General features: G+C 40.5%; 2 protein-coding genes across 3 annotated transcripts; both read right to left on the bottom strand.

Moving 5' to 3' along the window:
* Positions 1 to 4932: 4932 nt before the first annotated feature.
* LOC123984177 (myelin and lymphocyte protein-like) lies at positions 4933 to 10949 on the bottom strand. 2 transcript variants are annotated; one of them, XM_046070918.1, is made up of 5 exons: positions 10848 to 10949; positions 10366 to 10433; positions 7619 to 7783; positions 5866 to 6009; positions 4933 to 5201 (listed from the first exon to the last, which is right to left on the bottom strand). In XM_046070918.1, the coding sequence occupies exons 1-5, from the start codon at positions 10855 to 10857 to the stop codon at positions 5124 to 5126; spliced, it is 465 nt and encodes a 154-aa protein (XP_045926874.1). In that variant the 5' UTR covers positions 10858 to 10949; the 3' UTR covers positions 4933 to 5123. The 2 variants fall into 2 exon arrangements, with proteins under 2 accessions (XP_045926874.1, XP_045926873.1); XM_046070917.1 differs by lacking the exon at positions 10848 to 10949 and having other exon boundaries at positions 10366 to 10452.
* Positions 10950 to 19694: 8745 nt separating this feature from the next.
* LOC123984189 (myelin and lymphocyte protein-like) lies at positions 19695 to 25224 on the bottom strand. Its single transcript, XM_046070937.1, has 4 exons — positions 25027 to 25224; positions 21578 to 21745; positions 21315 to 21440; positions 19695 to 20008 (listed from the first exon to the last, which is right to left on the bottom strand). Exons 1-4 carry the CDS (start codon positions 25117 to 25119, stop codon positions 19934 to 19936), a joined length of 462 nt encoding a protein of 153 aa, XP_045926893.1. The 5' UTR covers positions 25120 to 25224; the 3' UTR covers positions 19695 to 19933.
* Between the last annotated feature and the right edge of the window lie 1156 nt (positions 25225 to 26380).

Below are 26380 nucleotides of genomic sequence, written 5' to 3'. Positions count from 1 at the left end.
GAAATGGAGCCGGGATAGGAGACGTGCTGGCCTAGCATATAGGCTGCTCCTGGCTAATATCCTGTCTGCATTAATTGGGACTCGGTTAGACCAAGCAACAGGAAGTCCGACTGTTGTGCCCACATCTTTACAGAGACCTGCTATATCGACATCCCAGATCATGCACTTTCTGGGCGGCGGTAGATACTGAAATAGGTACATAAATTAAATATATTAAGAAGAAGAAGCTCATCTGAAATTTTACAAGGTTAATGATTATGAATGTTGCAATTTGCGGTAAAAGAAGCCAGTATGGAAGATTTTATTGGACTTTAATATTTGTAACCCACAGAAAACAATCCACAAATGTGTACTATGATGCGCAAAAATTTCACTATCTACAAATATGTATTTTTACATTTGTGATGTGTAAAATCATATCCACAAAAATACAGTTATTTTTTAATATCTCCTTAGTGTAATTGATGAAGATATCCGTTGTGATGTGGATGAGAGTCTGTGACCTGACAGACAGGAACATCAGCCTAAGGAGTGTTTCACATGCTTACATTTCTAATTTTGTAATTTCTACCGTCGTGTTATCCAGTCAGTCCTTTCTTGTACTTTTCTGCATCATCATTATGACATGGTCTGTCAACAAATTACAGGATGAACAGTAAAAACGTAACTGTGAATCCTGTCCATTCTTCTACAATGTATAATTTTATGCTGTTGAAATATTTATGCCATATTGAAAAAGTGCATCCTTGTGCATTTTCAATCATTGTCATCAAAACATTAGCCATAATTTACATCAGAAAACACTTATAGTGTTACTATACAATACTGTTATATTGATAACATGACTAAACATTTAGACTATCTTGCTCGTAAACAATGACACAAAGACTTGCCATTCTGGTGGCACTGACATGTTCAATGACATAAAGATTTGCTTTTGAGAGTGTTGTGCTGTTTGTTCGATATGTTTCGAGAAATGCGCTTACTGTTTTGCAAATGTTAGGGATGGTTCGAGAAATGTACCAAAGCAAGTGAGAAAAACTTTAAGTGTGCATTTAAAGGTTCAGTGTGTAGGTTTTAGTGGCATCTAGTGGTGAGTGTTGCGAATAGCAACCAGCGGTTCATGGTGCATTCACGTGCATTTCCCAAGTTGTGAAGTTCTTCTTCATTGTGTGTTTATGTGCTCTTATGTCGGAATGTGGAATCAACATGGACGCTACTACAAAGATCAGTAACCGCTCGCCCCCTGTCTTTTCAAGCATACAGGAGAAGAGGTGGCCGACACGATCTGCTAAATAATACGATTGGGTCTCTATTTGTTCAAATTTCTTTTCTTTTCTTACTTCAGTCGACTACTGCTACTACTATTTCTTGTTCTTCTTCTTCTTCAAACATCTTCAACGTATTGACAAAATGCACTCTGTAGAGCCGTTTGTCCATTTGGACTACTGTAGAAACATGGTGGCGCAACATGGCGACGTCCCTGTAAGAGGACCAACAATATATGTAGATAGAAATGCTCATTCTAAGTTAATAAAATCATAACCGTCCATTATGTTTTTTTACATTGCATTTCTGTCAATAGAGCCTCCCAAATATTACACACTGAAACTTAAACACTGGAAAATAAAATGTAAATACCTTACAATAGTACAAATTATGGTTATAATATATCTTAAAATTCAGCATTTTTTCAATTAAATTCTTTTTTCAATATGAAATCAAATTGAGAGACAAACTCTTTTACTGTATAAAACCTATAGTAATCATTAGCTGATGCTTTCTTTCTAAATGATAATTATGTGAAAATGACAAGTTAATTCTAACTAAACTAATTTGCCCATTATCTAGGTAATGGTGAAACTGTGGGAATGGGTTGAGTGTCTTCACTATTAGGCCCCATCCACACTACTATGTTTTCGAATTAAAACGGAGATCTTTTGCTACGTTTGCACCTCCCATCCAGACTACAACGATGAGAACGAAGACCTCCGCTCAGCACTCTGATTGGGTCTTGCAAAGCAGAAATACAATGCTGCTGACCGGGTTTTTTGACATCATATTTTTATAAAAATATTCTGTAGTACCGTGCAAATAACACTCAAATGCTTACACTTGTACTGTGCATGTCACCGTTTACTTTGCAACAACTCCCAGTCTGTTTTCTGATGCCACACTCCCGTGTTACATTCAGTAACAGTCCCAGCTCGTTATTGATCCATGCAACAAAAAAAAAACTGGTCTGATGCTTAGTCTGTATTTATTTATTCTTTCGCCAGATCTTCTGTAACTATGGAACAGACCATCTGCTTCCTGTTTACACTGGCACACGCATGCCCAGTGCACCTGAACGGTCGTTTTAATGTAGACGGAGATCAACTCCAAGACGCAGCGGAAACACTTAATTCTCCGTTTGTAAACTAAAACGGAGTAGTGTGGATGGGGCCTTAAGTGACTCTCACTGAAATGAAAAGTCTGAACAAACAGAGCAGCCGGGATGTTTGAATGGCCAACTAATTTATTTCACGTTATAGATTCCAAAACTCTGTAAAGTCAAATCATCAAAATATTTAAAGATTTTATTTTTTCATAGAAATGCTCACAATAAATCATCCATCCATATTGTGTCAAAACCAAAGAAGGAAAAAAAAAATCACAGTTATTATATTGAAACAGATTAAAAAGATGTTGTGGTCAAGAGGGAGAGTTATTTATCCATTTGTATTTGTATATCATTCATTGTAAACATGGAGAAAACATGCAAGAAACAAAAGGCATTCGTCTCTCCAATCAAGTCTTTTAAATATTTGACAACATACAGGTTTTGAATGGTACAAAGTTCCTAGGTTTTATTAGCAATTTCAATGAAATGTGCTATATCAACACTAAGTTACACTGTTATTGACTGTCTTCCACAATTTTTAGTGAAATACTTTACTCGCTCTTGCAATTAATGGTGACTGCAAGGTGGAGCCAAAATGCATTTCTGATCCGTAATACATCTTTATAAAGATTATAAAGTCACCAACGACCATAGACTGTATATAAAAAGCCAACGACACCTTAATTAAAGTCTGCTGAGTAATGTTAAGCTACAAAACGCTCCTGTGTGTTCGGTAGTTTAACAGCTAACAAGTAATTTATATTTTCTTGTTCCCTATCAGATGCTAAAGCTGGACAAAGTCACCTGGTCTCTGTAATTGCCAGGCGTCAAGTTGAAATGAGCCTTCTCCATAGACTGTATGGCCTTCTCGTGTGTGTGGAGTTTAAAAGATGTAGGAGTTTGCCGGGGGGGAGGAAGATGGAAAGTGTAGGATCTAGTATTATTTTTGAAGCTTGAGGAAATAAAAGTCAATGAAAGTCAGGACATTTAAGCTTTTGCCACTTCACTTCTGACAAATCTTATCTGTCTCCTTACTTCCACTAACTAAGACCGCACCAATTGAGGTACAAAAGGTAGTTTATTTGGTTAGTGAGAAGGTTCAAGGATAGGATGAAGGGGTCGAGAAGTTAGGGATGAAAGGGGTTAATTGGGTTGTGGTGGCCGGAGTGGCTAGGAACCCGGGGCTGGATCAGGTTGGGGCAAGGAGAGAAAGAAATTGTTGCTTGGTACAGCGGTAGAGGAGGTAGTTTGGAATGTACGACAAATAATGATGGAGTTTCTCTGGTTGGGAGGGAGGCTTGAAAGCAAGTGGATAAAATATCTTGGGGGGCAGAAGGTTAAGTAATATGAACCATTCCAAGAAACGGCGAAAAGCAGAAACTCTAGAAATCCAGGTTTGTGGGCAATGCTTTGGAAGTGCTGGTAATGTCAGATTAAGCCGACCAGGCACAGTGGCCTGATAGATGGTTGAGGTTGATGACGCGTGAGCTGGTTACGTGCTTTGTGAGGTTATGGCGGCAACTGCTTCTGGTGTTGGCACTGCCACAAAAGGAACAGGTGTGGAGGAAACAGCAACTTGGTACATTGCAACCTAATCGTTGAAATTATTGCAAACCCTTCTGCCGCTTTAGTACTTTACAGGCCTTGCCTTTGTCAAAATTTGGGTTTGGGGATCATAGGAGGTTGAGGCATGATGGAACTGAGTGTTGGAAGGATGGGCAAGTTGTTGATGGGTGGGGCGTGAGGATGGGGTATAGGGGAGGCAATGACACAGCTGGATGAGAAGGGGCGCGTGGATGATGGATGAGTGGCTGGCCGTGTGGGAATGGTTGTAACTATGGACAAAGGAGATTCAGAGACCATGGACTGATCATCATAGAGATTGCTGTCCAAGAGGCTGAGAACCAGCTCTTGATCCATTAAAGTAAGCAAACATTATTAGTTTCTTGGGTGTGTGTCTGAGTCTAGAGAGAAAGAGGTATGACAGAATTCTATACCTATGTGCAGGTTATGTATTAGAGAGGCACGGGTGGATGAAATGAGTGGATTTGACAAATTGGGGGGATTGTCTGCCAGTAATTAATTAAGATTTAATTAAAAGGCAGCAACTTTGTTCTGGTTATTGTGGATATTATTCAGAAAAAGCTGTGAACAACCTTTACTGGAATAACTTTCTACCTCAAAAATAGCTCAATGAAAACTGTGTGTTCTATAGGTAAGCAAGAAAATATGTTTTTTTTGTAATTTTGGCAAAATGACCCTTTAAGGTCTTCCTGTCATTTTGTAATAAAATACAGGATGTCATCATCAATGTCTGTGGTTTAATTAGTTATTTAGCATTACTATAACATTTATTTCTTGTCTGTTTACAAGAAATAAATGTTATAGTAATGCTAAATAACTAATTAAACCATCATTTCACTTTCATCTATTCTGACAGAAGAACTGTCTTTCTGATTAGGAAAAGAGTCATTTTTGGGGTAAAAATGTGCAGACCAACCTCGCTAACCAGACCAATGAACAAATAACATTAATATATTATTAATAACCACTTTTCCACTCATTCATTTATTTGATGTTTTAGCACTTTGATTCAAAAGTTACTCTTGCTGACATGAAAAACACACAAAAAGAAAAGGTCATTTTGTGTTTAGTTCAATTACAGGCCTGCAGGTAGTTTGGTCTTTGTTCTCTTTTTGTTCTTCTTGTTCTTGGTTTGCGGTTGGGTTGATGTTTTGTTTTATTTGGACCTCTTCCATCGGATGGCAGAGAAAATGGCATGGAAGAAGTAGAAAAGAGTGGCCATAAAGGACAGCACCTGAAAACACATATGGATGATTGTCAACATGTGGTCAGAAGAGGTAGGTGTCACAAATCCTGGGTGCCATGAGACCACAGGTGTCAGCAAATTGATTCAAACAAGACAAATAGAGATGCATGTTGAATATCCACACAAAACTGCAGTACAGCTGCAAGATGAGTTTGTATATTGAACTGTCTGCTGTGCAGCGAAACATTATTCAAACCCACATTGCTTTATTTTGAATTGTAGAGGATATCTTACATTTTCCAAATATGTCAGGCTGATTTGTGGAGAAACATGTATAACATTATACAACTAGATGAAAGGAAGCAATTATTTCTCATTTGACTGAATGTAGCAACGTAAAAACAGAGTGGAGAGGTGGGAAAAGCTGATACAGAATGTATATGATACTGACAAAAGAAAAAACTGGGAAAAGGACCCTATGAAATAAGTTTTTACAGAAGATAATATCACAAACTTTATACCTTTTAAATAGCTTTGTAAATTTCACATTGTATCCTAACAGACCTAATTTAAGATGGAACAACCACAAAATGCTGTTAACAGTGGTGTCTTTATTTAGTTACAGTATATCCAAATATTATAGTACATGTAAGTATAAAAATAGGATCTACACGTGTGTGTGTGTGTGTGTGTGTGTGTGTTTTTGACATACCGCTGCAGAAATTCCCATTTGGTAGAGAATTAAAATTCCACTGTGTGAATATTCAATCCAGCTAGCCAGCACAGTGTCAATGAACGACAGGGTCACCAACACACTGAGGTAGAAAAGCGCCGCCACAAAATGGTATCCCACATCCTGCAGCAGGGGGAGGACAAAATCAGAGGTCAGAAATACTTTTTACCTATGTATCCACAAGAGTTGGGTAGTAACAAGTTACAGTTACTCCGTTCCATGTACTCAAGTAACTTTTTTGAGTAAATTTTACTTGTCAGTAGTTTTAATGCATCATACCTTTACTTTTACTAGAGTAGTTTTTTAAGAGAAAAATCATTAATTTTTCTCCGCTACATTTGGAGACATTCATCGCGCTACTTTGCTAGGCTAATTTATTTACTTTTTACCGCAGACACGCATTCCCACGACTCTGTTAAAGCAGAATAATGACTGAAGCTACAGCTTGATAGTGTGGCTTTCAAATAGCGCTATCAGTTAATATTTAGGTTACAGATTAAAGTTGAGCACACCATGTGGCCAGCCCCGTCTCATCGCAGAACATCCGATACCGACGCTTTGTCAGGCTTTCTCAAAGCGTTGGTATTTGACACCCTGGGTTGAGACCATGTTGGTGACTGTCCTCCACAGAAAAACGTAGGTTGTTTTTAAGCCTCGAATATACTCGGGAGCGGACGCGGTCTGCGTGGTCACAAAATACGGGAGGCACGCGGATGTCCACACGCGTAAAGTGCAATTTATACTACTACACAGAGGCTACGCAGAGGCTACGTCGCCTGATGTGCACCTCCTCAAAAATGTAACTACACGCTGAGTCGACGCGGACCGTAAGCTCTGTGATTGGTCTGCTGGGTAGCCCCGTAATGCCTCCGAGCTGACCGGAAGTACTCCGCGCTTTGAAGTAACATTTAAGTAACTAGCTGCCAAAACGGCAGCTGTAACACAGTGAATCAATATATTTGACCGTCGTAACCCGAGCGAAATGACTCCTTTTGCTATCAGAATTTGATCCATTCAGTCGGTAACATTTGCGGAAAGTATAACCCTTGCCTAAAGCCTCGAATATACTCGGGAGCGGACACGAACAGCTGGGGACTTCGCGGACCTCGCGGACAGGGGGTACTTCTGCTTATACTACTGTCTGCAGTCAGCTTGGCAGACAGGTTCCACACATGCGCAGTAAATTGGTTGGTGCCCTGGTAGCGCTAATCGCAAAAATTGGGAGGCATGCGGACGTCCGCACAGACCCTGTGCCAGAGCCGTTACCTCTCTGATGACATTTTTTTCGTCACGCGGATCCTCGCGGACGCGGAAAGTATAATCCTTGCCTTAGCCTCACAAAATTATGACTCTTGTTCATGTTTATTGTGGCTGCGACCTCTTGTGGCCATACAACACAAACACATGACAACGATGGTCACGTATAAAGCCAGAAAGTTGTGTTTGGTTTAGGGCTTTACCCTTACTTCCTAATGTTTTGAAATGTTTGGTATTTCTTACATTTCACTGAATAACTTCTGTGCAGAGAAGATGACTTTGAGATTATGTGTAACCAACTACCTAGCAACATATTTCTACATCAATTTACATGCAGAACAGGTTTTACTATGGTGTCAAGGGCTATCTATCTATCTATCTATCTATCTGTCTGTCTGTCTGTCTGTCTGTCTGTCAGTTCACTGTGAACCATTTATTCAAATTAGCCAAACAGCAGATGGTGCGTGTGTCTAACCAGTGAAAGCCAGATGCTTTTCTCATTGGCTCCTCCGAGGAAGATGAAGAACCAGACTGTTGTCACTACGAAGCAGAAGACGGACACAAACATCACCCAGCCCACGGGGCTGTACCAAGACTGCCCACTTATTGCCACCAGGATCCCCACCGAACCTCCAAACAGCTGCACGGTCACACGGGAGAAAGCAGTAGAGAGAGGTGAGGCAAAAGAGACAGAGATATGGATTTAAAATTTAGTTTTTGTTAGCCAGTGAACAGTTTCATGATAAATTTGGTCGGCGTTCGTGATGTACTCATGTGGATGCAGTTCCTATGGTAACTAGACCCATATTTCCTCAATGCAGATAGAAAACATCAGACTGGATGGTTAAAAAGCTACACATGATGCTCTCAGTGGACAACAAGCCAACAATAAAATGAAGACACCAGACAAGAGGTGCAAGAGTTTGTATAGCCTAATCTACGATCAGGTAGATATTTTTATTTATTTTATTAAGGACACACTGTTTAACACTGTAAAACTAATGCCTCTTGTATAGTAACAATAAAGTCCAATTCATTCAAGTATTTTAGAGTTTTGATCTTGTATGACAGTAAAAGACTAACTGATTTTATTGGCCACTAGGGGTATCAGAAACAAGTTGTGAACAACTTAGCTCAGTTTTTCTCCTAAAGGAAATATCTGACTCTGTAGTACTCTGTAGTACGCTCCAGTGTGTTCAGAGTAAATACAACTGTTTCTGCATGTAGTGAACAGTGAGTTAATCCAGCTTTTTCTGTGCCCAGAAATGACCCAATCAGAGTGTCTAATGTGAACTACTAAAGTTGCAGGCCAGGCAGATAAAAAATTTGTTGAAAACTGAAGCGCTTTCTGTTAGAACCTAAATTAGTAGTCTCCAAGTCAGTTGGCTGTTTTCAGATGTTGGAAAACCCCTCTTGTGCTTTATGTGGAGAGCCCCTTTAAAATAAGGTTAACACTCTTGGGCCATTTCCTTTTAGTGTTCATTTTTATTTTGTCTAATTACTATTGTACAATTAGACTTTCTCTTTGTGTTGTGATAGGCCTTTTTTGTGGAATACAACATCACACAGTCCATTATAGACAAATTTCAGGTGTAAATACCTATATAAATGGAGACACTTAAATAGAACAGAGCCATTGTAAATATTATTAGTACCAGCTGTGCTTTACATTTTTCTCTGATTTCGTAGGCACAATGTTTGAAATTATTGGCTGTTGCAAAACTCTACACACTTAACAACAAAACCATACACCAAACAAAACGTTATATATTTCTTGCAAAAGCAAACAATTCTTGCAAAACTCTTCAAACTCTTTTAAAAGTTTAGTTTTTGCATCATTAAAGTACTCACAAATGTCTTTGAATAAGTACATGAAGCAGCAAATACGCACTGATAGTATTAATGAAAAACATGTGGCTTTTGTGTTTTCCATCTGTAGGGCATATGAGAATGCTTATTTCATAGTAGAATACATTATTCTTAATTTTTTTTAGCAGTTAATGTATATATTCAATTCATCCATCGTCAACCGCTTATCCTGCATTATACTGCAGACATTGGGCGCAAGGCGGGGTACACCCTGGACAGGTCGCCAGTCCATCGCAGGGCCACACATAGACGAACAACCACTCACACCTAAGGACAATTTAGGGTCGCCAATTAACCTAAACTGCATGTCTTTAGATGGTGGGAGGAAGCCGGAGCACCCGGAGAGAACCCACGCAGACACGGGGAGAACATGCAAACTCCACAAAGAAAGGCCGGGGCAACCGGGGTTTGAACCCACGACCTTCTTGCTGTGAGGCAACAGTGCTAACCACCGCATCAATATATATAATTATATAATTATATATATATATAAAAAAAAAATATATATATATATATATACAACTTATTTTAAACTTATTTTTAACTTATTTTAAATGACATCAACTTAGGTCAAAATGGCTTTGATCAAATAATTAAAACAATTGTGATGAAACAGGAAATTTTTAGCTCCGTGAGACTAGGGGCAGCCACAAGAAATATTGACTTTTGTGTTTTTTGTTAGAATTACAAAACAGATGATTTAACATCTGTAAAATGTAAAAAGATCCTGTCAAGAAAAAACGTCTCTCGATTTGTCTTTGTTGAACATCTTATACTGTTACTGTATTTTTCCATTTGAAATATTGTTACATTGCTACAAAGGTCATGTCAGTATAAACTTAATTGTTTGGCAAGCTTTCTGAGTAAGCTAATTTGTAATTCTGCAATCTTTACTAAAAAAGAGTAGCTGAAGAGTAGAGTTGTTGTAATGGGCGAGCCCCTAACCTCCTCACTAACCAGTTTTTGTAAACTTTTGAACCAGACCTTACTTATCAATCACTCAAATCTTTCAGTTGATTTGCTGGTCACTCTGTTCTGTGTTGACTTCACTGATAAAACACCGATGCCTACTGACCAACATAACAAGACTAGACCGATTCCTATCTCATACAGAGTCAAGGAGAAGATCATAATCTAAATGATGCTAAACCAAGTGAATTAGGAATGCTAGGAAATAATGTGAAGAAGGATCAGATGTTAGACTACGACTCACTTAAGTAAGCAGAGTAAAGATGAAGAGAATTAAAGGGACAATAAGGGATAATGTTTCAAAGGGAAAGAGAGGGAAAACTCCAAAGGAAAAGAGAAACCTCAAAATATAGCAAAATGACAATGAACAGATAAGAAACTCACAAACTCAGGGATGAAAAACACATCAGGAATGGAAGTGAAGATCCTGCAGCCACTGGGCAGAGCATGACCTGAAGCAACAGAAGCCATAGTGTAAAATACTGTCTGTTAGATTGAGATGTGCAAACAGTTTTAATCCCCCCACACACACACAACACCTCCTCCACTTTTTAATTTTGCTGCAGGCGTGATTTCTCTGGTCGGCATGTGTATGTGTGGGTGCTTCTGTGTGCGATTTGTATCAGTTTGTGTGTGCCCTCACTGGTTTTTAGTGGTTGTGTGTTTTCCTCTGCAAATGCCACCCTGTTTTCCTGTTAACATGCACACAAAACAAGTGATGTAAAGCATCTAATGCATCTTTCATGTAGGATATAAAAGGAGTACAATTAAATGCTAGATCCAGTAACTTAATCTCCACTCAGATCAAAGCACTGTCTATGTTCAGGATGTTAGAATTGAATATATATATATATAATTTCACTTACCTCTCAACATCAGATTGGTACATAAGTTTCTATTTGATGATAGCTTTCTTGTGCAGCACCAGACTGAACAGGTATCTGCACCATAAAGCTATAAAATTATTTTGATTGACAGGTGATGTGAATAACACTGATTATCTTGTTACCATGGCACCACCTGTCAGTGGGTTGGATATATTAGGCATCAAGTGAACATTGTGTTATCATAGTTTATATGTTAGAAGCAGGAAAAATGGGCACGTGGAAGGATTTGAGCAACTTTGACATATGCCGAATTGTGATGGCTGGACGACTGGGTCAGAGCATCTCCAAAACGGTCTGCAGTGGTCAGTACATATCAAAAGTGGTCCAAGGAAGGAAAGTGGTGAAACGGTAACAGGGTAATGAGCAGCCAAGGCTCACTGATGCATGTGGGGAGCAAAGACTGGCCTGTGTGGTCCGATCCAGCTACTGTAGTTGTAGTTGAGATGCTGAAATAATTGCATAAAACGTATTTAGACATGAAACCAACATGAAAAATAGCCAAAACATATTTGTAAGGAATGTGTGTCTGAAAGGGGCTTTGAAGTCCGATATTCAATAATACATCAATGGCCTTTATGCCTACTTAATGTGTATTGAAGTTAATATCAAAACTGAAGTCACATTGTCAAAAATCTTCACACAGGCAGCGAAACTCTGGTGTATGTGGCCCAAACTGTGAATCAGTTTTCATTGCTTTCACACAAAATGCATTCAGTTACCACTATTCTTATGGAAGATTTTATTGGACTTTAATATTTGTAACCCACAGAAAATAGTACACATTTGTGGATTATTTTCTGTGGGTGAATATAATGCGCAAATATTTTTTTGTGTGTATATATTTTTACAAAATCAAAATCAAAATCAAAAGTAACAGTCAGTATCTGGTGTGGTTCTGTGGTCTGGTGCAGGTGTTGTTACATGCCAGGACGATCAGCCGTCCTTCCTGTCTCTCTGCAGGCCTTTCTTAGCTCACAGTACAGACATTGCAATTTATACTGCTGCAGCATGCCTAAGGCACGTTCACACAAATGAGCAGGGACCCTGTGCATCTTTCTTCGAGTCAGTAGACAGGGTCGGGGGAACGGATTACATGTAACGGCGTTACGTAATAAGGATACAAAAATAAGGTACAGTCAGTGAATTCCATTACAGTACAAAACATAAAGACGTAATAAGATTACAGGTACATTTTGTAAAAATTGGGATTACTCACAGGGATTACTTTAAGCAGAAAGTTTCCATTAAACAGAAAACGGAGTGCTATTTGTCGTTTACGTGTATGTTTCACGACACAAAGCTAGGGAGGGATGTGTTGCAGATACTGATTGGGGTGTAGCCAGTAGTTGAATTAGGTTGAGGCGCAGTTTCGTTGCTCACTCGCCCGGTTCTGCTCCCCGCATTCATTCCCCACCAGGTTCCCCTGCCCCTGGCCTGAAAACCTCCAGTGCTTGAGCAAAGGTGTAAACCTAAACCCACACTCCGGTGTTCTGAGTTCCCACTATGGGCAGAGTAAGCTAATTTGACCAGTAGTTGCAGGCTAACTGAGCTAATTAGATAATGCCGCTAGTTAGCAGCAGTTAGCTGACTTGTTACAGCAACAAGCAAAGCTATGTGTCCATCAGGAAACTCATAAATCAGAGTTGAGGCAGAGCAGCCGGGGAACATCAGAGAGAAAACCAGAAAATATTTTCCATCAAATATGATCTATTTTCGTTAAAATCAGTGAATAAAGTTGTGCTTTTGTACAGTAATCATGGTGCCTGTCCCAGAAACATTATTTTTCAGCAGCTTAAGAAAGCTTTTCACCGGACACTAAATTAATCCAGGCCCCCCAGTGCAGGATGATTCATCAACATTTTAAAATCGTTTTCCAGGAAATGACACACACTAAATTGTCATTAAGAAAACCTACAAAACAACATTTATGTCATTGATTGGCCAGATCTTGCCATATGACTTATAGGCCCAGTGCAAGGCATATCATTATAAAAACATTTAAATATCGATTTTGATTTCATGGAATGGAATTTTATAATTATGTTTCTCTGAAAATACAGTGAACAGACAAGACATCTTTGATACTCTCTAGTCTTTATTTGCGTATTTGTGATTGAAATAATCGAAAAGTAACTAAAAGTAATCAGGTTATTACTTTTATTTTCTGGTACTTGGATTACGTTACTGATTACATTTTTAACAAGTAATTAGAAATTGTATCGGATTACAGTTATAAAGTAACTCTCCCAACCTTGTCAGTAGAAAGGTCTCTTTAGTGTTCTTTGTTTTTATAAATGTGTCCTTCGTTGCCTACTGTCTGTATACTGTTAGGGTCTTAACGACCATTGCACAGGTGCATGTGATTGCTTATGGTTCATTGAACAAGCATGAAAAACCTTGTTTACACCCTTTACAATGAAGATGTGTAAAGTAATTAGAATCTTTACAGAATAGTCTTTAAAATGCAGTGTCCGGAAAATGTGTTCATGTGCATAGAGAACTGCATGCAGTGTTTTTCACACTGTGGTTTAGAACCGCATTCTGAGTGTGAAGCAGGAAATGGTCTTGGTTTTTAGCAGAATTGAATCTTGGGGTTGGTACATGAATAGCAGATTGTGGTCACTGTTTCTCAGTAGGCTACCAATGTTGCTGTGGAAACAACTGAGAAAAACTGTATTGCAGCACTAAAATTTCAGGAAACTTTTTGTTTCAACGTTTTACTGAACGTTGCAATACAAGTAAATTACTGTATGTAATGATATAGGAAAAAATAAAAGATATTTGTGCAAATTTCTGCATTTGATTAATTCTTATTACATAAACTTTAATACAATCAATAAAGTGAAAACGTGTTATTCTTATTTTATAATGAAATGCTGATTTATGTGAAAAATCAGTCAAACTTCAAAGGGGTTGTTGACGTGACATGGCAATTTCACTGTCACAGGATAAAAATTAATAAAATCATTTTGTCATGATTTAAAGTGCAGTAAATAGTTAAACATTTATTTGATTTACAAGGACCTTGTTGTTGTAAAAATAGCTTTGTTATTAGATTTTTTACATTTTTGAACCAAATCTCAAAATTGTCCTATGGTGTGACTGTGTGAAACAAAACAAAAAGTCTCAAAGGGCCAACAACAGGGCAAGGCAGTTCAGGAGGCCGACCAAGGCGGCCAGAGGTGAACAAAAGTTCAGGGGGCAGACCCGGAGGTCGACACAGCACACCAGGAGGGCAAGAGCCAAACAAGGGTGGGCGGAGGGAGGACAGGAGGAGGGCCAGAAAAAACAAAAAACCCACAGTCCAAGGAGCAGACAGAAGGGGACCAGAGTACAGGGGGGAGGTCAAACAGGCAGGGCAAGGCAGTTCAGGAGGCTGACAGAGGCATCCAGTGGAGAACAAAAGTTCAGGGGATCGTCCTGGAGGATAACCCATGAGGCTGGGCAAATCAGGGGGAGAACAGAGTTCAGGAGGCCGTCCCGGAGGACGACCCAACAGGTCGGGCAGAACAGGAAGGCAACAACGTTCAGGAGGTCGCCTGGGAGGACGACCCCACTGGACGGGAGGACCTGAGGGTCCACAGAGTTCAGGTGGCCATCCCGGAGTACGGCCCTGGAGGCCGGACTGTTCAGGGGGATGGCAAGAAGGCCAACAAAGAGGCTGGAAACCCAATGGAGGCCAAGCGGGGGACCAGCAAAGGTGGCGAACCCTCCCTGAAGGCCGGCGGCGAAGGCAAGACCTCTCTGGAGGCCGGGCAGGGGGCCGGCGGCGAAGGCGAGACCTCTCTGGAGGCCGGGCAGGGGGCCGGCGGCGAAGGTGAGACCTCTCCAAAGGTCTCAGCAGGGGTTGCGGATGACGTAAGGGACCCACCAGAGGCCGAAGAAGGCGAGGCTTCACCAAAGGTCGGGCGTGACCAGCGTAGGGAGCCTGGAATCTCCGGTGGCAGAGCACAGCTGAGGACCACGGACTGAGCTGCTGGGCTGAGGACCACGGGCGAGACACGAGGTGCTGGAGTCGGTCTGACCACCGACGAGGGAACAGAAGTCGGCTGGGCCACCGGCGAGGCAGGTGCCGGTCGGACCACCGACGAGGGAACAGGAGTCGGCTGGGCCACCGGCGAGGCAGGTGCCGGTCGGACCACCGACGAGGGAACAGGAGTCGGCTGGGCCACCGGCGAGGCAGGTGCCGGTCGGACCACCGACGAGGGAACAGGAGTCGGCTGGGCCACCAACGAAGCTGGTGCCGGTCGGACCACCGACGAGGGAGCAGGAGTCGGCTGGGCCACCAACGAAGCTGGTGTTGGTCGGACCACCGACGAGGGAACAGAAGTCGGCTGGGCCACCAACGAAGCTGGTGTTGGTCGGACCACCGACGAGGGAGCAGGATTCGGCTGGGCCACCAACGAAGCAGGTGCCGGTCGGACCACCGATGGAGCACGAGGAACAGGAATCGGCTGGCCACCAGTGGAGCTGGTGTTGGTCGGTCCACCGACGGGGATGGTGCAGGTGCCATTCTCTTGGCCGCTCGTCGTCATGGCCTATATCGTCCTCCAGCTGGCCTTACTGGAGGTGGATCCGATGCAGAGTTCGACGAGGTGCTAGCCTCCAGGCTAATAGGCCCAGAACCGGAGCTGTGTAGGTCTGCTAGCAGCCCGCTAGCAGACCGGTCTCCCTCCGACCAGTGGTTGGTTGGCTGGGGACACTCCATCTGTTCACTCTCTGGCTCCAAAGGTAAGTCCAACAGAAAGGCAGCCGACTTGGAGGGGGATGGAGCAGGCAGATGACTAGCCGCTGCAGTGCTAGCAGACCAGGAAACAGGCAGGGAGCTAGCCGCTGGAGCGCTAGCAGGCTGGGAAAAAGGCAGGCTTGGAGAGTGGCTGGACAGGCTGATGGTGCTAAGCCTGACTGATCGGGACGCAGGCTGGGAAACCGGCTGGTGGCTCAGTCAGGAAGGGGAGATTCAGCAGCCTTGGCTTGCTGCACAGGGTTTTCTCCATGAGGCCATAAACAAACAGTCTGCGATTTAAGTCCGTGGAATCCAGGATTGAGGAACCTAACCTTTCGCAGGTCGACGTCCACTCCCTTATATCCTCTGCCAGAAACGCTAGGTCCGCTGGGTCCACACTTGGTCGGGTCATTCTGTCACGCGTTTGTGGTGAAGGCAGGGTGGAGCAGGTTGGAGGACCCAAACGCAGGACACAGAGCGGAGCAGGTATGGTTCAGTGGTTTTAATATAACAAAAAAGCGAGCACACTTACAGGTGAGTGGCTAAATACAGAGTCCAAAAACAAAGGTAGTCCAAACAGATATCCAAAGGAAGCAGGGTAACACGACCGGGAGACACGACAAACAACAGGACACCTCACAGCAACAACAGGAGACAGCATGCAGCGGGATCACTGGGGTAACAGACATGACATACCAAACACCACATGACAGACAAGACAGACCCCCAAAACCCAACATACTATAAGGAAGATACTAACTAAAAAGTGCAACACAAAGAATGGCTGTCCGGCAGAGTGTGACAGGCGGGCCCGGGGGAAGAGGTCCTGAGACCTCGAGTAGGGGAACAGAAGAGAACAGAGCCAGATGTTGGGACAGGAAATCCACTCTCTGCTGAAGAAAGGGGCCATAGAATTAATTTCCCTGCCAGTCAGAGAAGCTGGCTTTTACAGCTGATACTTCCTGGTCCCCAAGAAGGATTAAAGATATATGAGATATTCTGGTTTGAAATGCCCGTGGGAAGAATGTACATGTAGAATCTGTACATTCTTGGTAAAAAGCCATGTGAAATCTCTTTTAACTTTGGTGTGTGTGTTTCCAAAACGTCTCTGATGAATCTTGCAGACTTCACTTGCATCGGAATGCACAGATTTGATTGGCTGAGCAACATCAAATGAGACGACTGGAACACATGCAGTTAGTCTGTGAGTTTCCTGGGCCGATAAACCAGTACAGTAAATACTAGAAAAGCTCTGCGGATTAAAATAGAAATGCTCCGTCATGAGGTAGTAATTCTCAATAATAGATTGGCTTTACGTCCGGGTCCGGACAGTACGGCAGCTGGATCCGGACCGTGGTCTGCCTATTAGGCACCTCTGACCTAGTATCTTCAACCAAGTCCAGTTGCCCTTGACTTGACTTAACCTTCTTTGAATAACTATGACCTGGATGACTGAGAACCTTCACAGACATCTTAATTAAAAACTGTATGTTGAAGTACATAATTATGGAAAATTTAGCTAATGTGTGCTGCTAACTGCTAATGACAGGTTAGCTAGGTATAGCATGGCAAAAAGATGAATGAGACTGTATCAGAACTTTGTTTGTTCTTCCTTTCTCTAACATTATCATCTCAGGGCCCTTCAGATTTATCTTGTGACCTTTTGGAGGGACCCAATCCCTCGGTTAGGAACCACTAGATTATACTACCTAACCGTGAAACTAACTTCACCTCGACACACACTGACAGTGATAATTAATAATAATAATTTGTCATTTATCCAAAGCAACTTACAATTGGGTTAGGGGGTTAGGGTTAGGTCACACACCTCTGGAGCAACTAGGGGTAATGTGTCTTGTTCAGGAACACAATGGATGTATCGCAGTGGGTCTCAAACCCAAGTTTCCCACACCAGAGTCATGTGTCTTATCTACTGTGCCATCACCACCCTAGTGATGCATTAGTATTAACAATAATGTCAAAATATAACATTTTGTAGTTGGATTTTGAATGCAGGATCTAAATACACACATTTTGTATCAATCCATTTAGTAGATTTGAAGTAGAGGTTAAGACAATCACCAAAGAAAACAGGATTTATTTTTTGTAAAGCACATAACTGTGGGTAAGAACAGTTCTGTTTTGTTTTGAGTAACAACTGCAATCATTGAATATTTCTCAAAATAAGTCTCAAAAATGTTTCTTCTGCTCCCTTTGGTTGACACTGTCTCCCACAATTGTTTTTCCTTCACCAGTGTCTTGACTTGTTTTCCAAAATGTATCTCCACCTCTGAAAGTAGCCATTGTAATAGTTCCAGGACTCTTATCCTGCTTATCAACTTTAAATATTGAAAAGAAAGTGATAAATATTTACCTACTATTACATGTGTGACTGGGCTTACACAAGAACAGCAACACCTCTGTAGGTTGCAGCTGTTCTTGCAGCGGTAGCCTGTAACAATCTAAGCAACTGAACCAAAACTCTACTTTCTACTATTGTATGAAAACTGGAGCAAGTAAAAGGAAGTGGAACAAATAAAACAAAGGCTCAGTCATGTTTACATATATAATTGTTTAAATCTTGAAAACAAAATGACAAAACTATACATATTTGAGTCAGATGTCTTGTACCTAAATATATAAATATATACAGTACACCATCCTTTAAGTACTGTTGATTTGTTGGCAATCATTCTACATAAAAGAAAAACAAGAAAAAATAATTTGCAGTAAAAATCAGAAAATTAGTGAGAAGTTTTTTACAGTTGGCTCTTTATAGCTACTGTAGAGAAACAAACGTCTGTCAGTCTGGTCACAGAGGGAAAGCATATGGCTCGGATGGCAGCAAGAGGCAACTGTTTGAATTTAAGAACACACTATGTAATAAAGTCTGTTTATTATAGTTCACCCAAATCATAAAAAACATATTTTCATCTAGCTACCAATGCACATTATTTTATTTTATTTGACAAGGTTTTGAGATATCTATCTCCGAGGTTTCTGCTGCTGTAACAGAGCTTTTTTAAAATCCAAGAGCAGTTTATCTTGCTAGGAACAATTTCTTGGTTACTGTGAATTATCCACACATTTCACTGTGAACACTTAGAAAGAAATAGAAAGCCCAGGAATGTAAATCTGAATCTATCTGCATTGCAATAATGCAGATAGGGTTAGGGTAGCTTTAAATATGAAGCTACAGCCAGCAGCCAGCTAGCTTAGCTTAGCATAAAGACTGGAGGCAGGGGGAAACCGCTAGACTGGCTCTGTCCAAAGGCAACAGAAATCCACCTATCAGGACTTCTAAAGCTAAATAATTAACATGTTATATCCCTATATATATTACTAGCGTTTTAATGTGGCAGTGTTTCTGTGCAGGGAGCAGTAACTTCCCGTTAGGTTGCCAGGCATCAAGTGAAAGCTCCAGGACATCATTGTTGTTTTGGAATATATTAGACAAACACAATATAACATGTTCATTCAGAAGCTTTAGATGTGCAGGTAGGCTACACCTTGGCAGGTTAGCTGTTTCTCCCCTCCGTTTCCAGTGTTGGTGCTAAGCTAAGCTAACTGGATCATGGCAGTAGCTTATAGCCTATAAGAGACAAACATTAGTGTAGATTCAATCTTATCATCTAACTCTGCAAGTAAACATATGTCCAAAATGTTTAACTATTCATTTAACGTCATAGCGCTGCATTGTCACTAAGCACTCAAACTACCTATTCAGTTATATTTGAATATTATCCACCCACTTCTTTTTTCTTTCTCTGCTCATATCTCCATCTGCTCCATTTCAGTGCTAGTGTACACTTCTTCATTAAATCATCAGGAACCTCCTAACTCACTGATTACACCAATATTAACATGTTCTGTACACAATATAAACTCAGCTCACCATTTAGTTTTTTGATGTTGTTTTTTTATTTGGTTGTTTTGGGTTATTTTTCAAAAAACTATCGGCCCACATGTAATTATGTTGCAACATAAAAAACATTTTTATTTGTTTATGGTATAAATCCAGTATATAATGTTTGTTAAAGGCTCAACATGGATGATACTATAATGAAACATAAAGTATGAGATTTAATTTAATGCTATAATGATAATTTTTATGTTAAATGATTAGTGGCTAAAAATGTTTACATTTGACATTTCTAGGATGCAACTCATTTGCTTTAATTATTCATGCTTTAATTTTGTAGGACGCTTCTCCACCAACTCAACCTTCACTTAATATTATTAAATATGAGGCTTAAAATCTTCATTATGAATTATACACACACACACACAGAGGCACACAGGATGCACAGTAGCCTACTTCTTGGATACATATCACTCTTCAGAAGTTTTTCCATCGGATGGAGGACAGGATGGTATGGATGAAGTAGAGGAGTGTGGCTAAGTAGGCGAACACCTAAGGAACACACACAAACAAAGACAGATCAAAGGCTTCAAGCTGAAATCCACTCTACATTTTTTGAGAATCAGTCTGGAATTTGTTTTTGTTTGATTGTGTTGTATTTTACTTTTTTGCCCATGGGGAAATGAACGTATTTGCTGTCTCACAGAGAGTTAGATGAGAAGATCGATAACACTCTTATGTTTGTACAATAAACATGAAGCTACAGCCAGCAGAGTGGCCTTGATTATACTTTCCACGTCTGCAGTTTGCTACTTGGCTGCCCCTATCTTGCATCGGGGGGCAGCCTATAACAGAAATGTAGGCTACTCCTCAATGTTGGAAAAGGAAGCGCAGGGATTAGAATAAATGCAGCGCACCTTGAGATAATCAATGCTCACAGCATCTTCCGACCACCGATCAGCCCAACACGTTCTCATCCTGGCGTCATAAGTACAGAATGACGAAATATCTGTGTTTGATGCACATCCATATGAAATGCCTTTTTATGATTTGGTTAACATTGTGAAAAGGTCGCAGTTTAGGCACCAAAACTACTTGGTAAGGTTTATGAAAAGATCATGGTTTGGGTTGAAATTATTACTTGTAAATCTTAAAACTTTAAATAACTTCTTGAAAGAAAGAGATGAGCTCACTGTGGCTTCTCACAATACTTGGGTTCAGGAATCACCACCCACTACTGAAGTGACGAGTCAAGTCACAAAATAGTCCAGAATTTCCAGTTAAGACTGCTTTATTGCGAAATTGTGGTAGACATGTGTGTGGTTAGTTCAACGGACGGAAACAAAGGCATTAACACTCCTTTTGTAACTTCTCTCCATGATCTTGTGAACTGCACTTGGCAGACGGAACATACTACTGGGGCGGAAAGTACCACTTGAAGATGGATGTGGAAGGTTCCATGTGTTGCTGGCCCTTCTACTTTTGGATTTACATACTTGACAGCCCAGGGTGTCTAATACTGACACTGAAGGGCACCTTGTGCGTCAAAGCGGTGGTACTTGACTCCCCAGGATGAGAATGCACTGACCAGCCAGACCAAACGCCACCACATGCGCATGTAAAGTCATATCTTTTGTATTTTTCTGGAAAAAGTCCTTAAAAATCAGTCCCCAGGCTGTTACAGACAACCGAGAAAGTCGAGTAAGGTCTCATTTGTGAAGTTGCAATCAATTCACACATTGGCAATACAAAGTGATTTAATATATGTAAACTGCTAACATATGGTACTTTTAAGTGTTTTTCAGTAAATAATGAACAGATGAACAGCTGTTTGTACTGTCTTGAAATATGTTCTCACCACAGCAGCGATGTCAATCTGGTAGTTTTTAAATGTGTCTGTAGTTTTTTCATTAATGGTGATGTTTGCCAAAGCCACTCCTGCACTGAGGTAGAAGAACGCTGCAAGTCCGTGGTAAGCAAAGTCCTGGAAACACATAGATTAAAAATATTACAACATGGCCACAGCCCATCATTTTTTATCACAATTTTATTTCCTGTTTCATTCATTCTTTCTCTCATTCTGATCTGTTTCTCTCTCTCTCTCTCTCTCTCTGGTCTTACAGCAGCAGCCCAGCCAGAGCTGTTTTTATGACCTCCAGCAGCAAAGATGATCATCCAGAGGAAGGTCATGACGAAGCAGAAGACAGAGACAAACATCACCCAGCCCAGAGGATTCGGTGGTGCCACATGGGTCGACGCCACCAGGATCCACACCAAACCACCAAACACCTGCACAGATGGAGGTATTGGTTGGACAGACGGTATTACGTTTCTGCTAGAGTGACCTTAAACTGACATTATGTCTGAAGCAAATTTCATGCCAGTCTATCCGATAGTTGTTGAGACCATTTAACTCAAAATCACAAATGGCTCATGGTGGCGCTAGATGAAAAGTCAGGGGATCACCAAAGTCAGCAAATTTTATCTTCAGGGCACCATGAATGTTTTTGTAAATTATAAAATATACCATTATAGATTGTATTATATCGATAAGACAAAAGTAAATCACACCGAACTGTACTAAGCAAAATATCAGAATCTCAAAACAAATTTTGTGATTCTGTGGGACTCTCTGTTTTTCTATGGTACACCAAAAATATTAAACACTGAATTATAGTTTTATACAGATCACTGGGAATTCTTTACTAGATAATGCTCTTTTTTTTTATAACCTCTGTTCAATTCCTCTATTTTTCTCTCTTCTTCAATCTCTCCTTTCCGTTGTCCCTTAACGACAGTGACAACAGCAAGTTACTGAGTCGTGCAATCAATTGCCTATGACATGACTTGCTAAGATGAACATTTTTTGCAGTGCCGAAATGTGTAGTGATACTCTTGGGTTTTGCTCCTTAACCAGCCTATATAAAGGAGGGGACGACAGACCCTCCTGTCCACATCAGTGGAGCTGAGGTGGAGCAGGTGAACAATTTTTAGGTTTCTGGGAATCAACACAGAACCTGACATGGTCATCTTACATCTCCACGGTGGTGAAGAAAGCCCAGAAATGGGTGTATTTCTTAAGGAAATATAAGAAGGCCAAATTCCCGTGCCAAGCTTTTACAGAGGAGCAACAGAAAGCATCCTGACTGGAAAGATCACTATCTGGCATGGGGTGTGCACGGCCCAGGACAGGAGGGCTCTGCAGCAGGTGATTAAAACTGCTCAGAAAATCATTGGTTTCACTGATATTGGTGCTGTGAAGTGCCCACACAGAACCCAAAGGATATTAAAGGAACCCCAGCCACAGCCTGTTCATCCTGCTGCCATCTAAACTCTAACTAAAATTGATCTCTTTACAACGCTGTTGTAATGTGACCATCAAACCTACCTTGTACCTTGTACCTCAATTGCCCATAAATACCTATGACTGACATACATATTTTCTTTCAGTCTAAATGGGCTGTAATCACTTTTTCATATGTCTATTAAAACCACCTTTATAGTCAGTCTGACCATCTATCTACTTGTTCTGGGCACAAGATAGAGATAGCATTTCTCAAGGGCAGTGCAATTCAAACAACATACAACAATTGACAGATTAGAAGTAGGTAAAGGGAAAGCGCAACATAAGGAAGAATGTTGAAAGCCTGTGCAGTTGAAAACAGATGTGTGCTAGTGTGCAAGAAGAAAATGTTCCTTTTTCTGTCATGAAAACTGGAAAAAGTTCAGGTATCCTTCAATACCATTATTTTGACTTCATAGGTCAACTGTGTTATTGGTGAAACATTACATGGACACGCACATGGGTTTGCCTTCAGGGCTTTCTGGCAGAAAAGATTTCTGCCTTTCTGTTTTCCTAAACCCAGCAAAGTAGTTTTGGTGGCTATAGGACTAAAGTCAGGTGCAGTTTTTCAAGCTATAGAATGAGCTGGTCAGGAAGAATCAGCAAACTAAACTATAAAAACACAAATCTGAATTAGATTAGAGCCATAAAAGTCAAAAAGTCACATGAAAAATCGGTTGGTGAATTTCAAATGAGGATGATCAGAGTCTCCCAAGATCTCTCTTAATGTTAACTAAACAAACATTTCTCTTTACAGGGTGGATGTTGTTTACTCTGCCAGGTTACTTAAGATAGAGTATTAACCACATCCGTATAGTCTGAACTCTCTGGAATCCATAGTGTTATTCTGTGTCATACTCAACCGGGTAGAGCTATGAGCTAAAAGTTAACACCTGATCCAGAGATGACCACAACTTAAAATCTCTTTGCATCAATTTAACCATGAGTAATACCTGATTCAAGGTCACAGATCAGAAGTCTTAGTGCTGCACACCTCAAACCCAGAATGTACTGTATCTGCAGGGTGATCAGCGATACTGACTCACTGATGATTTCATGGAGTTGTCACTTTCAAAATGTATTCTCTCTTCAGTGCTCAATCTGACAGGCTTGACAGTTTTTTGATCACATTTCTATATAGCCTACTCCAACAGGAGGAACTGAACCATCAAAGGAGATAATTGATAAAAGTAAACTCTTAAGTTGCTCTTAAGTCAGGCATTCAGTTAAACAGCCTGAAGAGGCTGTGGCTGCAAGAAATCTGTAAATGTTAATATCCAAAAGACTTCACAGTTCAACATCCAATTTGATACCAAATCTGTCACAATTCAGTTCAGATTCAGAACTCAATTCAGAACTTTTCAGCACATTATGGTGAACGGAACAAACATTGATAAAAGTCTTGCGGATATATATTTGTTGCCTCTCTTTAGTCTTTTGGCCATTAAAATGTGTGAGGAGTTGTTGCAGGCTGTTAGTGATATGGAACCTTCCACAACCCTTCCCTTGATAAACAAAATCTAAAATAAACAACTTAAGATGCATTTAAGTCTACTTATCAGACACATACACGGAAACAATTACATAGTTCAGTTATTTTTCCAGTGGTTATATGAGAAGTTTTTATCTTTTGTCATCATTCAGAGAGAAGAAGAGCTGGCCGCATTCTTTCTTTTTTATTAGTGGCACAGATACAATGTGAGTGAAATGGAAGATGTGAAAGACACACTTTTGCACTTTTATTCAAATAGTTCTAAATCAACATTTTTACCTTTTACCAGCACAAAAGTAAAACCAATTGTGGTAGGCTATTTATTTAGAGACTAGCATCTGACATCTGAAGTCATGAAGTTATCACATCATGCTGGCTTGAGCTATAGCACAAGAATTCTTATTATACACTTATTTAAATAAATGTCTTACATTTTGGTGTAAAATATTGATTAGCCTCTAAACAGTAAGTGTTAAATTTTAACAAAACAGGTTTGTTGTTGCCATGAAAGAAATTTATGACAGTTTGTTGCAATATTTATATTATATTTTAAATGTCTATATTGTATTATAATTACTTCTACTACTTACTACTTACTACTACAAATCAAATAAGTTTAGGAAAAATAAAGAAAACCAAATTATTTTCAAAATACCAACTGCTGGATTTCAGAGACTGATCACTCATAACTGAGTTCAAGGTGAACTGCTTTGTCTTCTCTCATTGTCCACTCACCAGTTCAGGCAGGTAAAATATATCCGGGGCCGTGGTGCATATCCCCAGTCCGCTGGGCAGGCTCCCCATAGGCTCAGCAGTAGTTGCAGCCATCTCTGCCTGTTCCTTCTCCCAGTGAGCAAACTGTCCCCTCTTCTGAACTAACAGAGGAGCAGGTGTTTCTGACTCTTATAGGAAACCTAAGTCAGCAAACAAACTTGTTCTGTTGATGTGAGTAAGAGATACCGTCCCACAGCAGCTCCTTGCACCACCCTTCATCTTACAGCACCCAAGGCTACCTGATGTTAATGTGTGCTAGTGACCTGTGAAAGGATTTTAAAACAACCAGAGAAGGAAATTTGTGCCCCATGGCTACAGTTAAACCACTGAAGCCTAAATATCTACAATGCTGCTGCTCACTGAGTTTTAGGTTTATACTACATATTTGATCCTTTGTATTGTGTTAGCTAAGTGCCTGCAGCCTCTATTTGTATTGGACACGGGCTATAACAGGTGTTTGTTTTCAAAACATAAATACCTGTGAATGTGATGAATGGCGTTATTGGTGAAGGCATTTCATTTCGGCCACTTCAGCCTCACAGAAACTTCCGCAGATCCACACAGCTTTACTATAAAGCTGCACTAATACATTTTTGTATGTTTACAGTAGATCACTGTGTGTAATGTTAAAGGGTCACTTGTGGTCACACACGCACAGTGAATTATTACCCTGCCCTAAAGCTTTCACTCATCTTTTGGAGGGTTTTAGCATCTTTCAGCTTGTTGTTTTGGTTTTACGGCCACAACTTTACTGCTTTCATTCACTGCAGCCAAAGCACACAGCAAAAAAGCTAAAATAAACACGGTACACTACCTGCCCAGCACAAAATGGACAACAAAGCTAGTGATTAGCTGGTGAACAGAGTGGAGCATTAAGTTGCTAAAGATTCAGATAGTTTCCTCGGGAGGCAAAAAACAAACCAGAGTAAAAAAGAGCGTAAATATTGGACTTAAATTCGCCAGGTGGATTTAAAGACTCAAAGAATGATAATCTTGTGTAAATAAACAACTATAAATAAGTAACTGTTTGCTAATATATTAGCCATAACTTTAAAATTAAACATTTCTCAAACATAACAAATCAGGCAACTGACACACTGACCCCACACTCCAACAGTGGACTTTAAGAGCAAACATTAACTAGAATGGCCGTGATCATCTCCGGAAAGCCAAATCTATACAGCAAAACCCAAACACAAAATACATATACAGTAGATTTTAATATATTTTTTACTTAAACTAGAAGTTATTGGCTACTATTTTAATGGGACAGATTTTAGTAGCCAAATGCTTTATAATTACAGGAACTACTCAG

Source organism: Micropterus dolomieu, linkage group LG15 (genome assembly GCF_021292245.1).
Source record: "Micropterus dolomieu isolate WLL.071019.BEF.003 ecotype Adirondacks linkage group LG15, ASM2129224v1, whole genome shotgun sequence".
NCBI classification, from domain to species: domain Eukaryota; kingdom Metazoa; phylum Chordata; class Actinopteri; order Centrarchiformes; family Centrarchidae; genus Micropterus; species Micropterus dolomieu.
This window is presented reverse-complemented; position numbering and strand designations above follow the sequence as displayed.

Bases quoted from the DNA above. Each gene is read 5' to 3' on its own strand.
- LOC123984177 (XM_046070917.1), bottom strand. From the start codon at position 10,452: ATGGCTTCTGTTGCTTCAGGTCATGCTCTGCCCAGTGGCTGCAGGATC. The intron at 7,784-10,365 runs GTGAGTTTCTTA...GTGACCGTGCAG, and splicing joins TGTTTTTCATCCCTGAGTTT to CTGTTTGGAGGTTCGGTGGG. The intron at 6,010-7,618 runs GTTAGACACACG...CCCCTGCTGCAG, and splicing joins AAAGCATCTGGCTTTCACTG to GATGTGGGATACCATTTTGT.
- LOC123984189 (XM_046070937.1), bottom strand. From the start codon at position 25,119: ATGGCTGCAACTACTGCTGAGCCTATGGGGAGCCTGCCCAGCGGACTG. The intron at 21,746-25,026 runs GTGAGTGGACAA...CCATCTGTGCAG, and splicing joins TATTTTACCTGCCTGAACTG to GTGTTTGGTGGTTTGGTGTG. The intron at 20,009-21,314 runs GTGAGAACATAT...TGTGTTCCTTAG, and splicing joins AGATTGACATCGCTGCTGTG to GTGTTCGCCTACTTAGCCAC.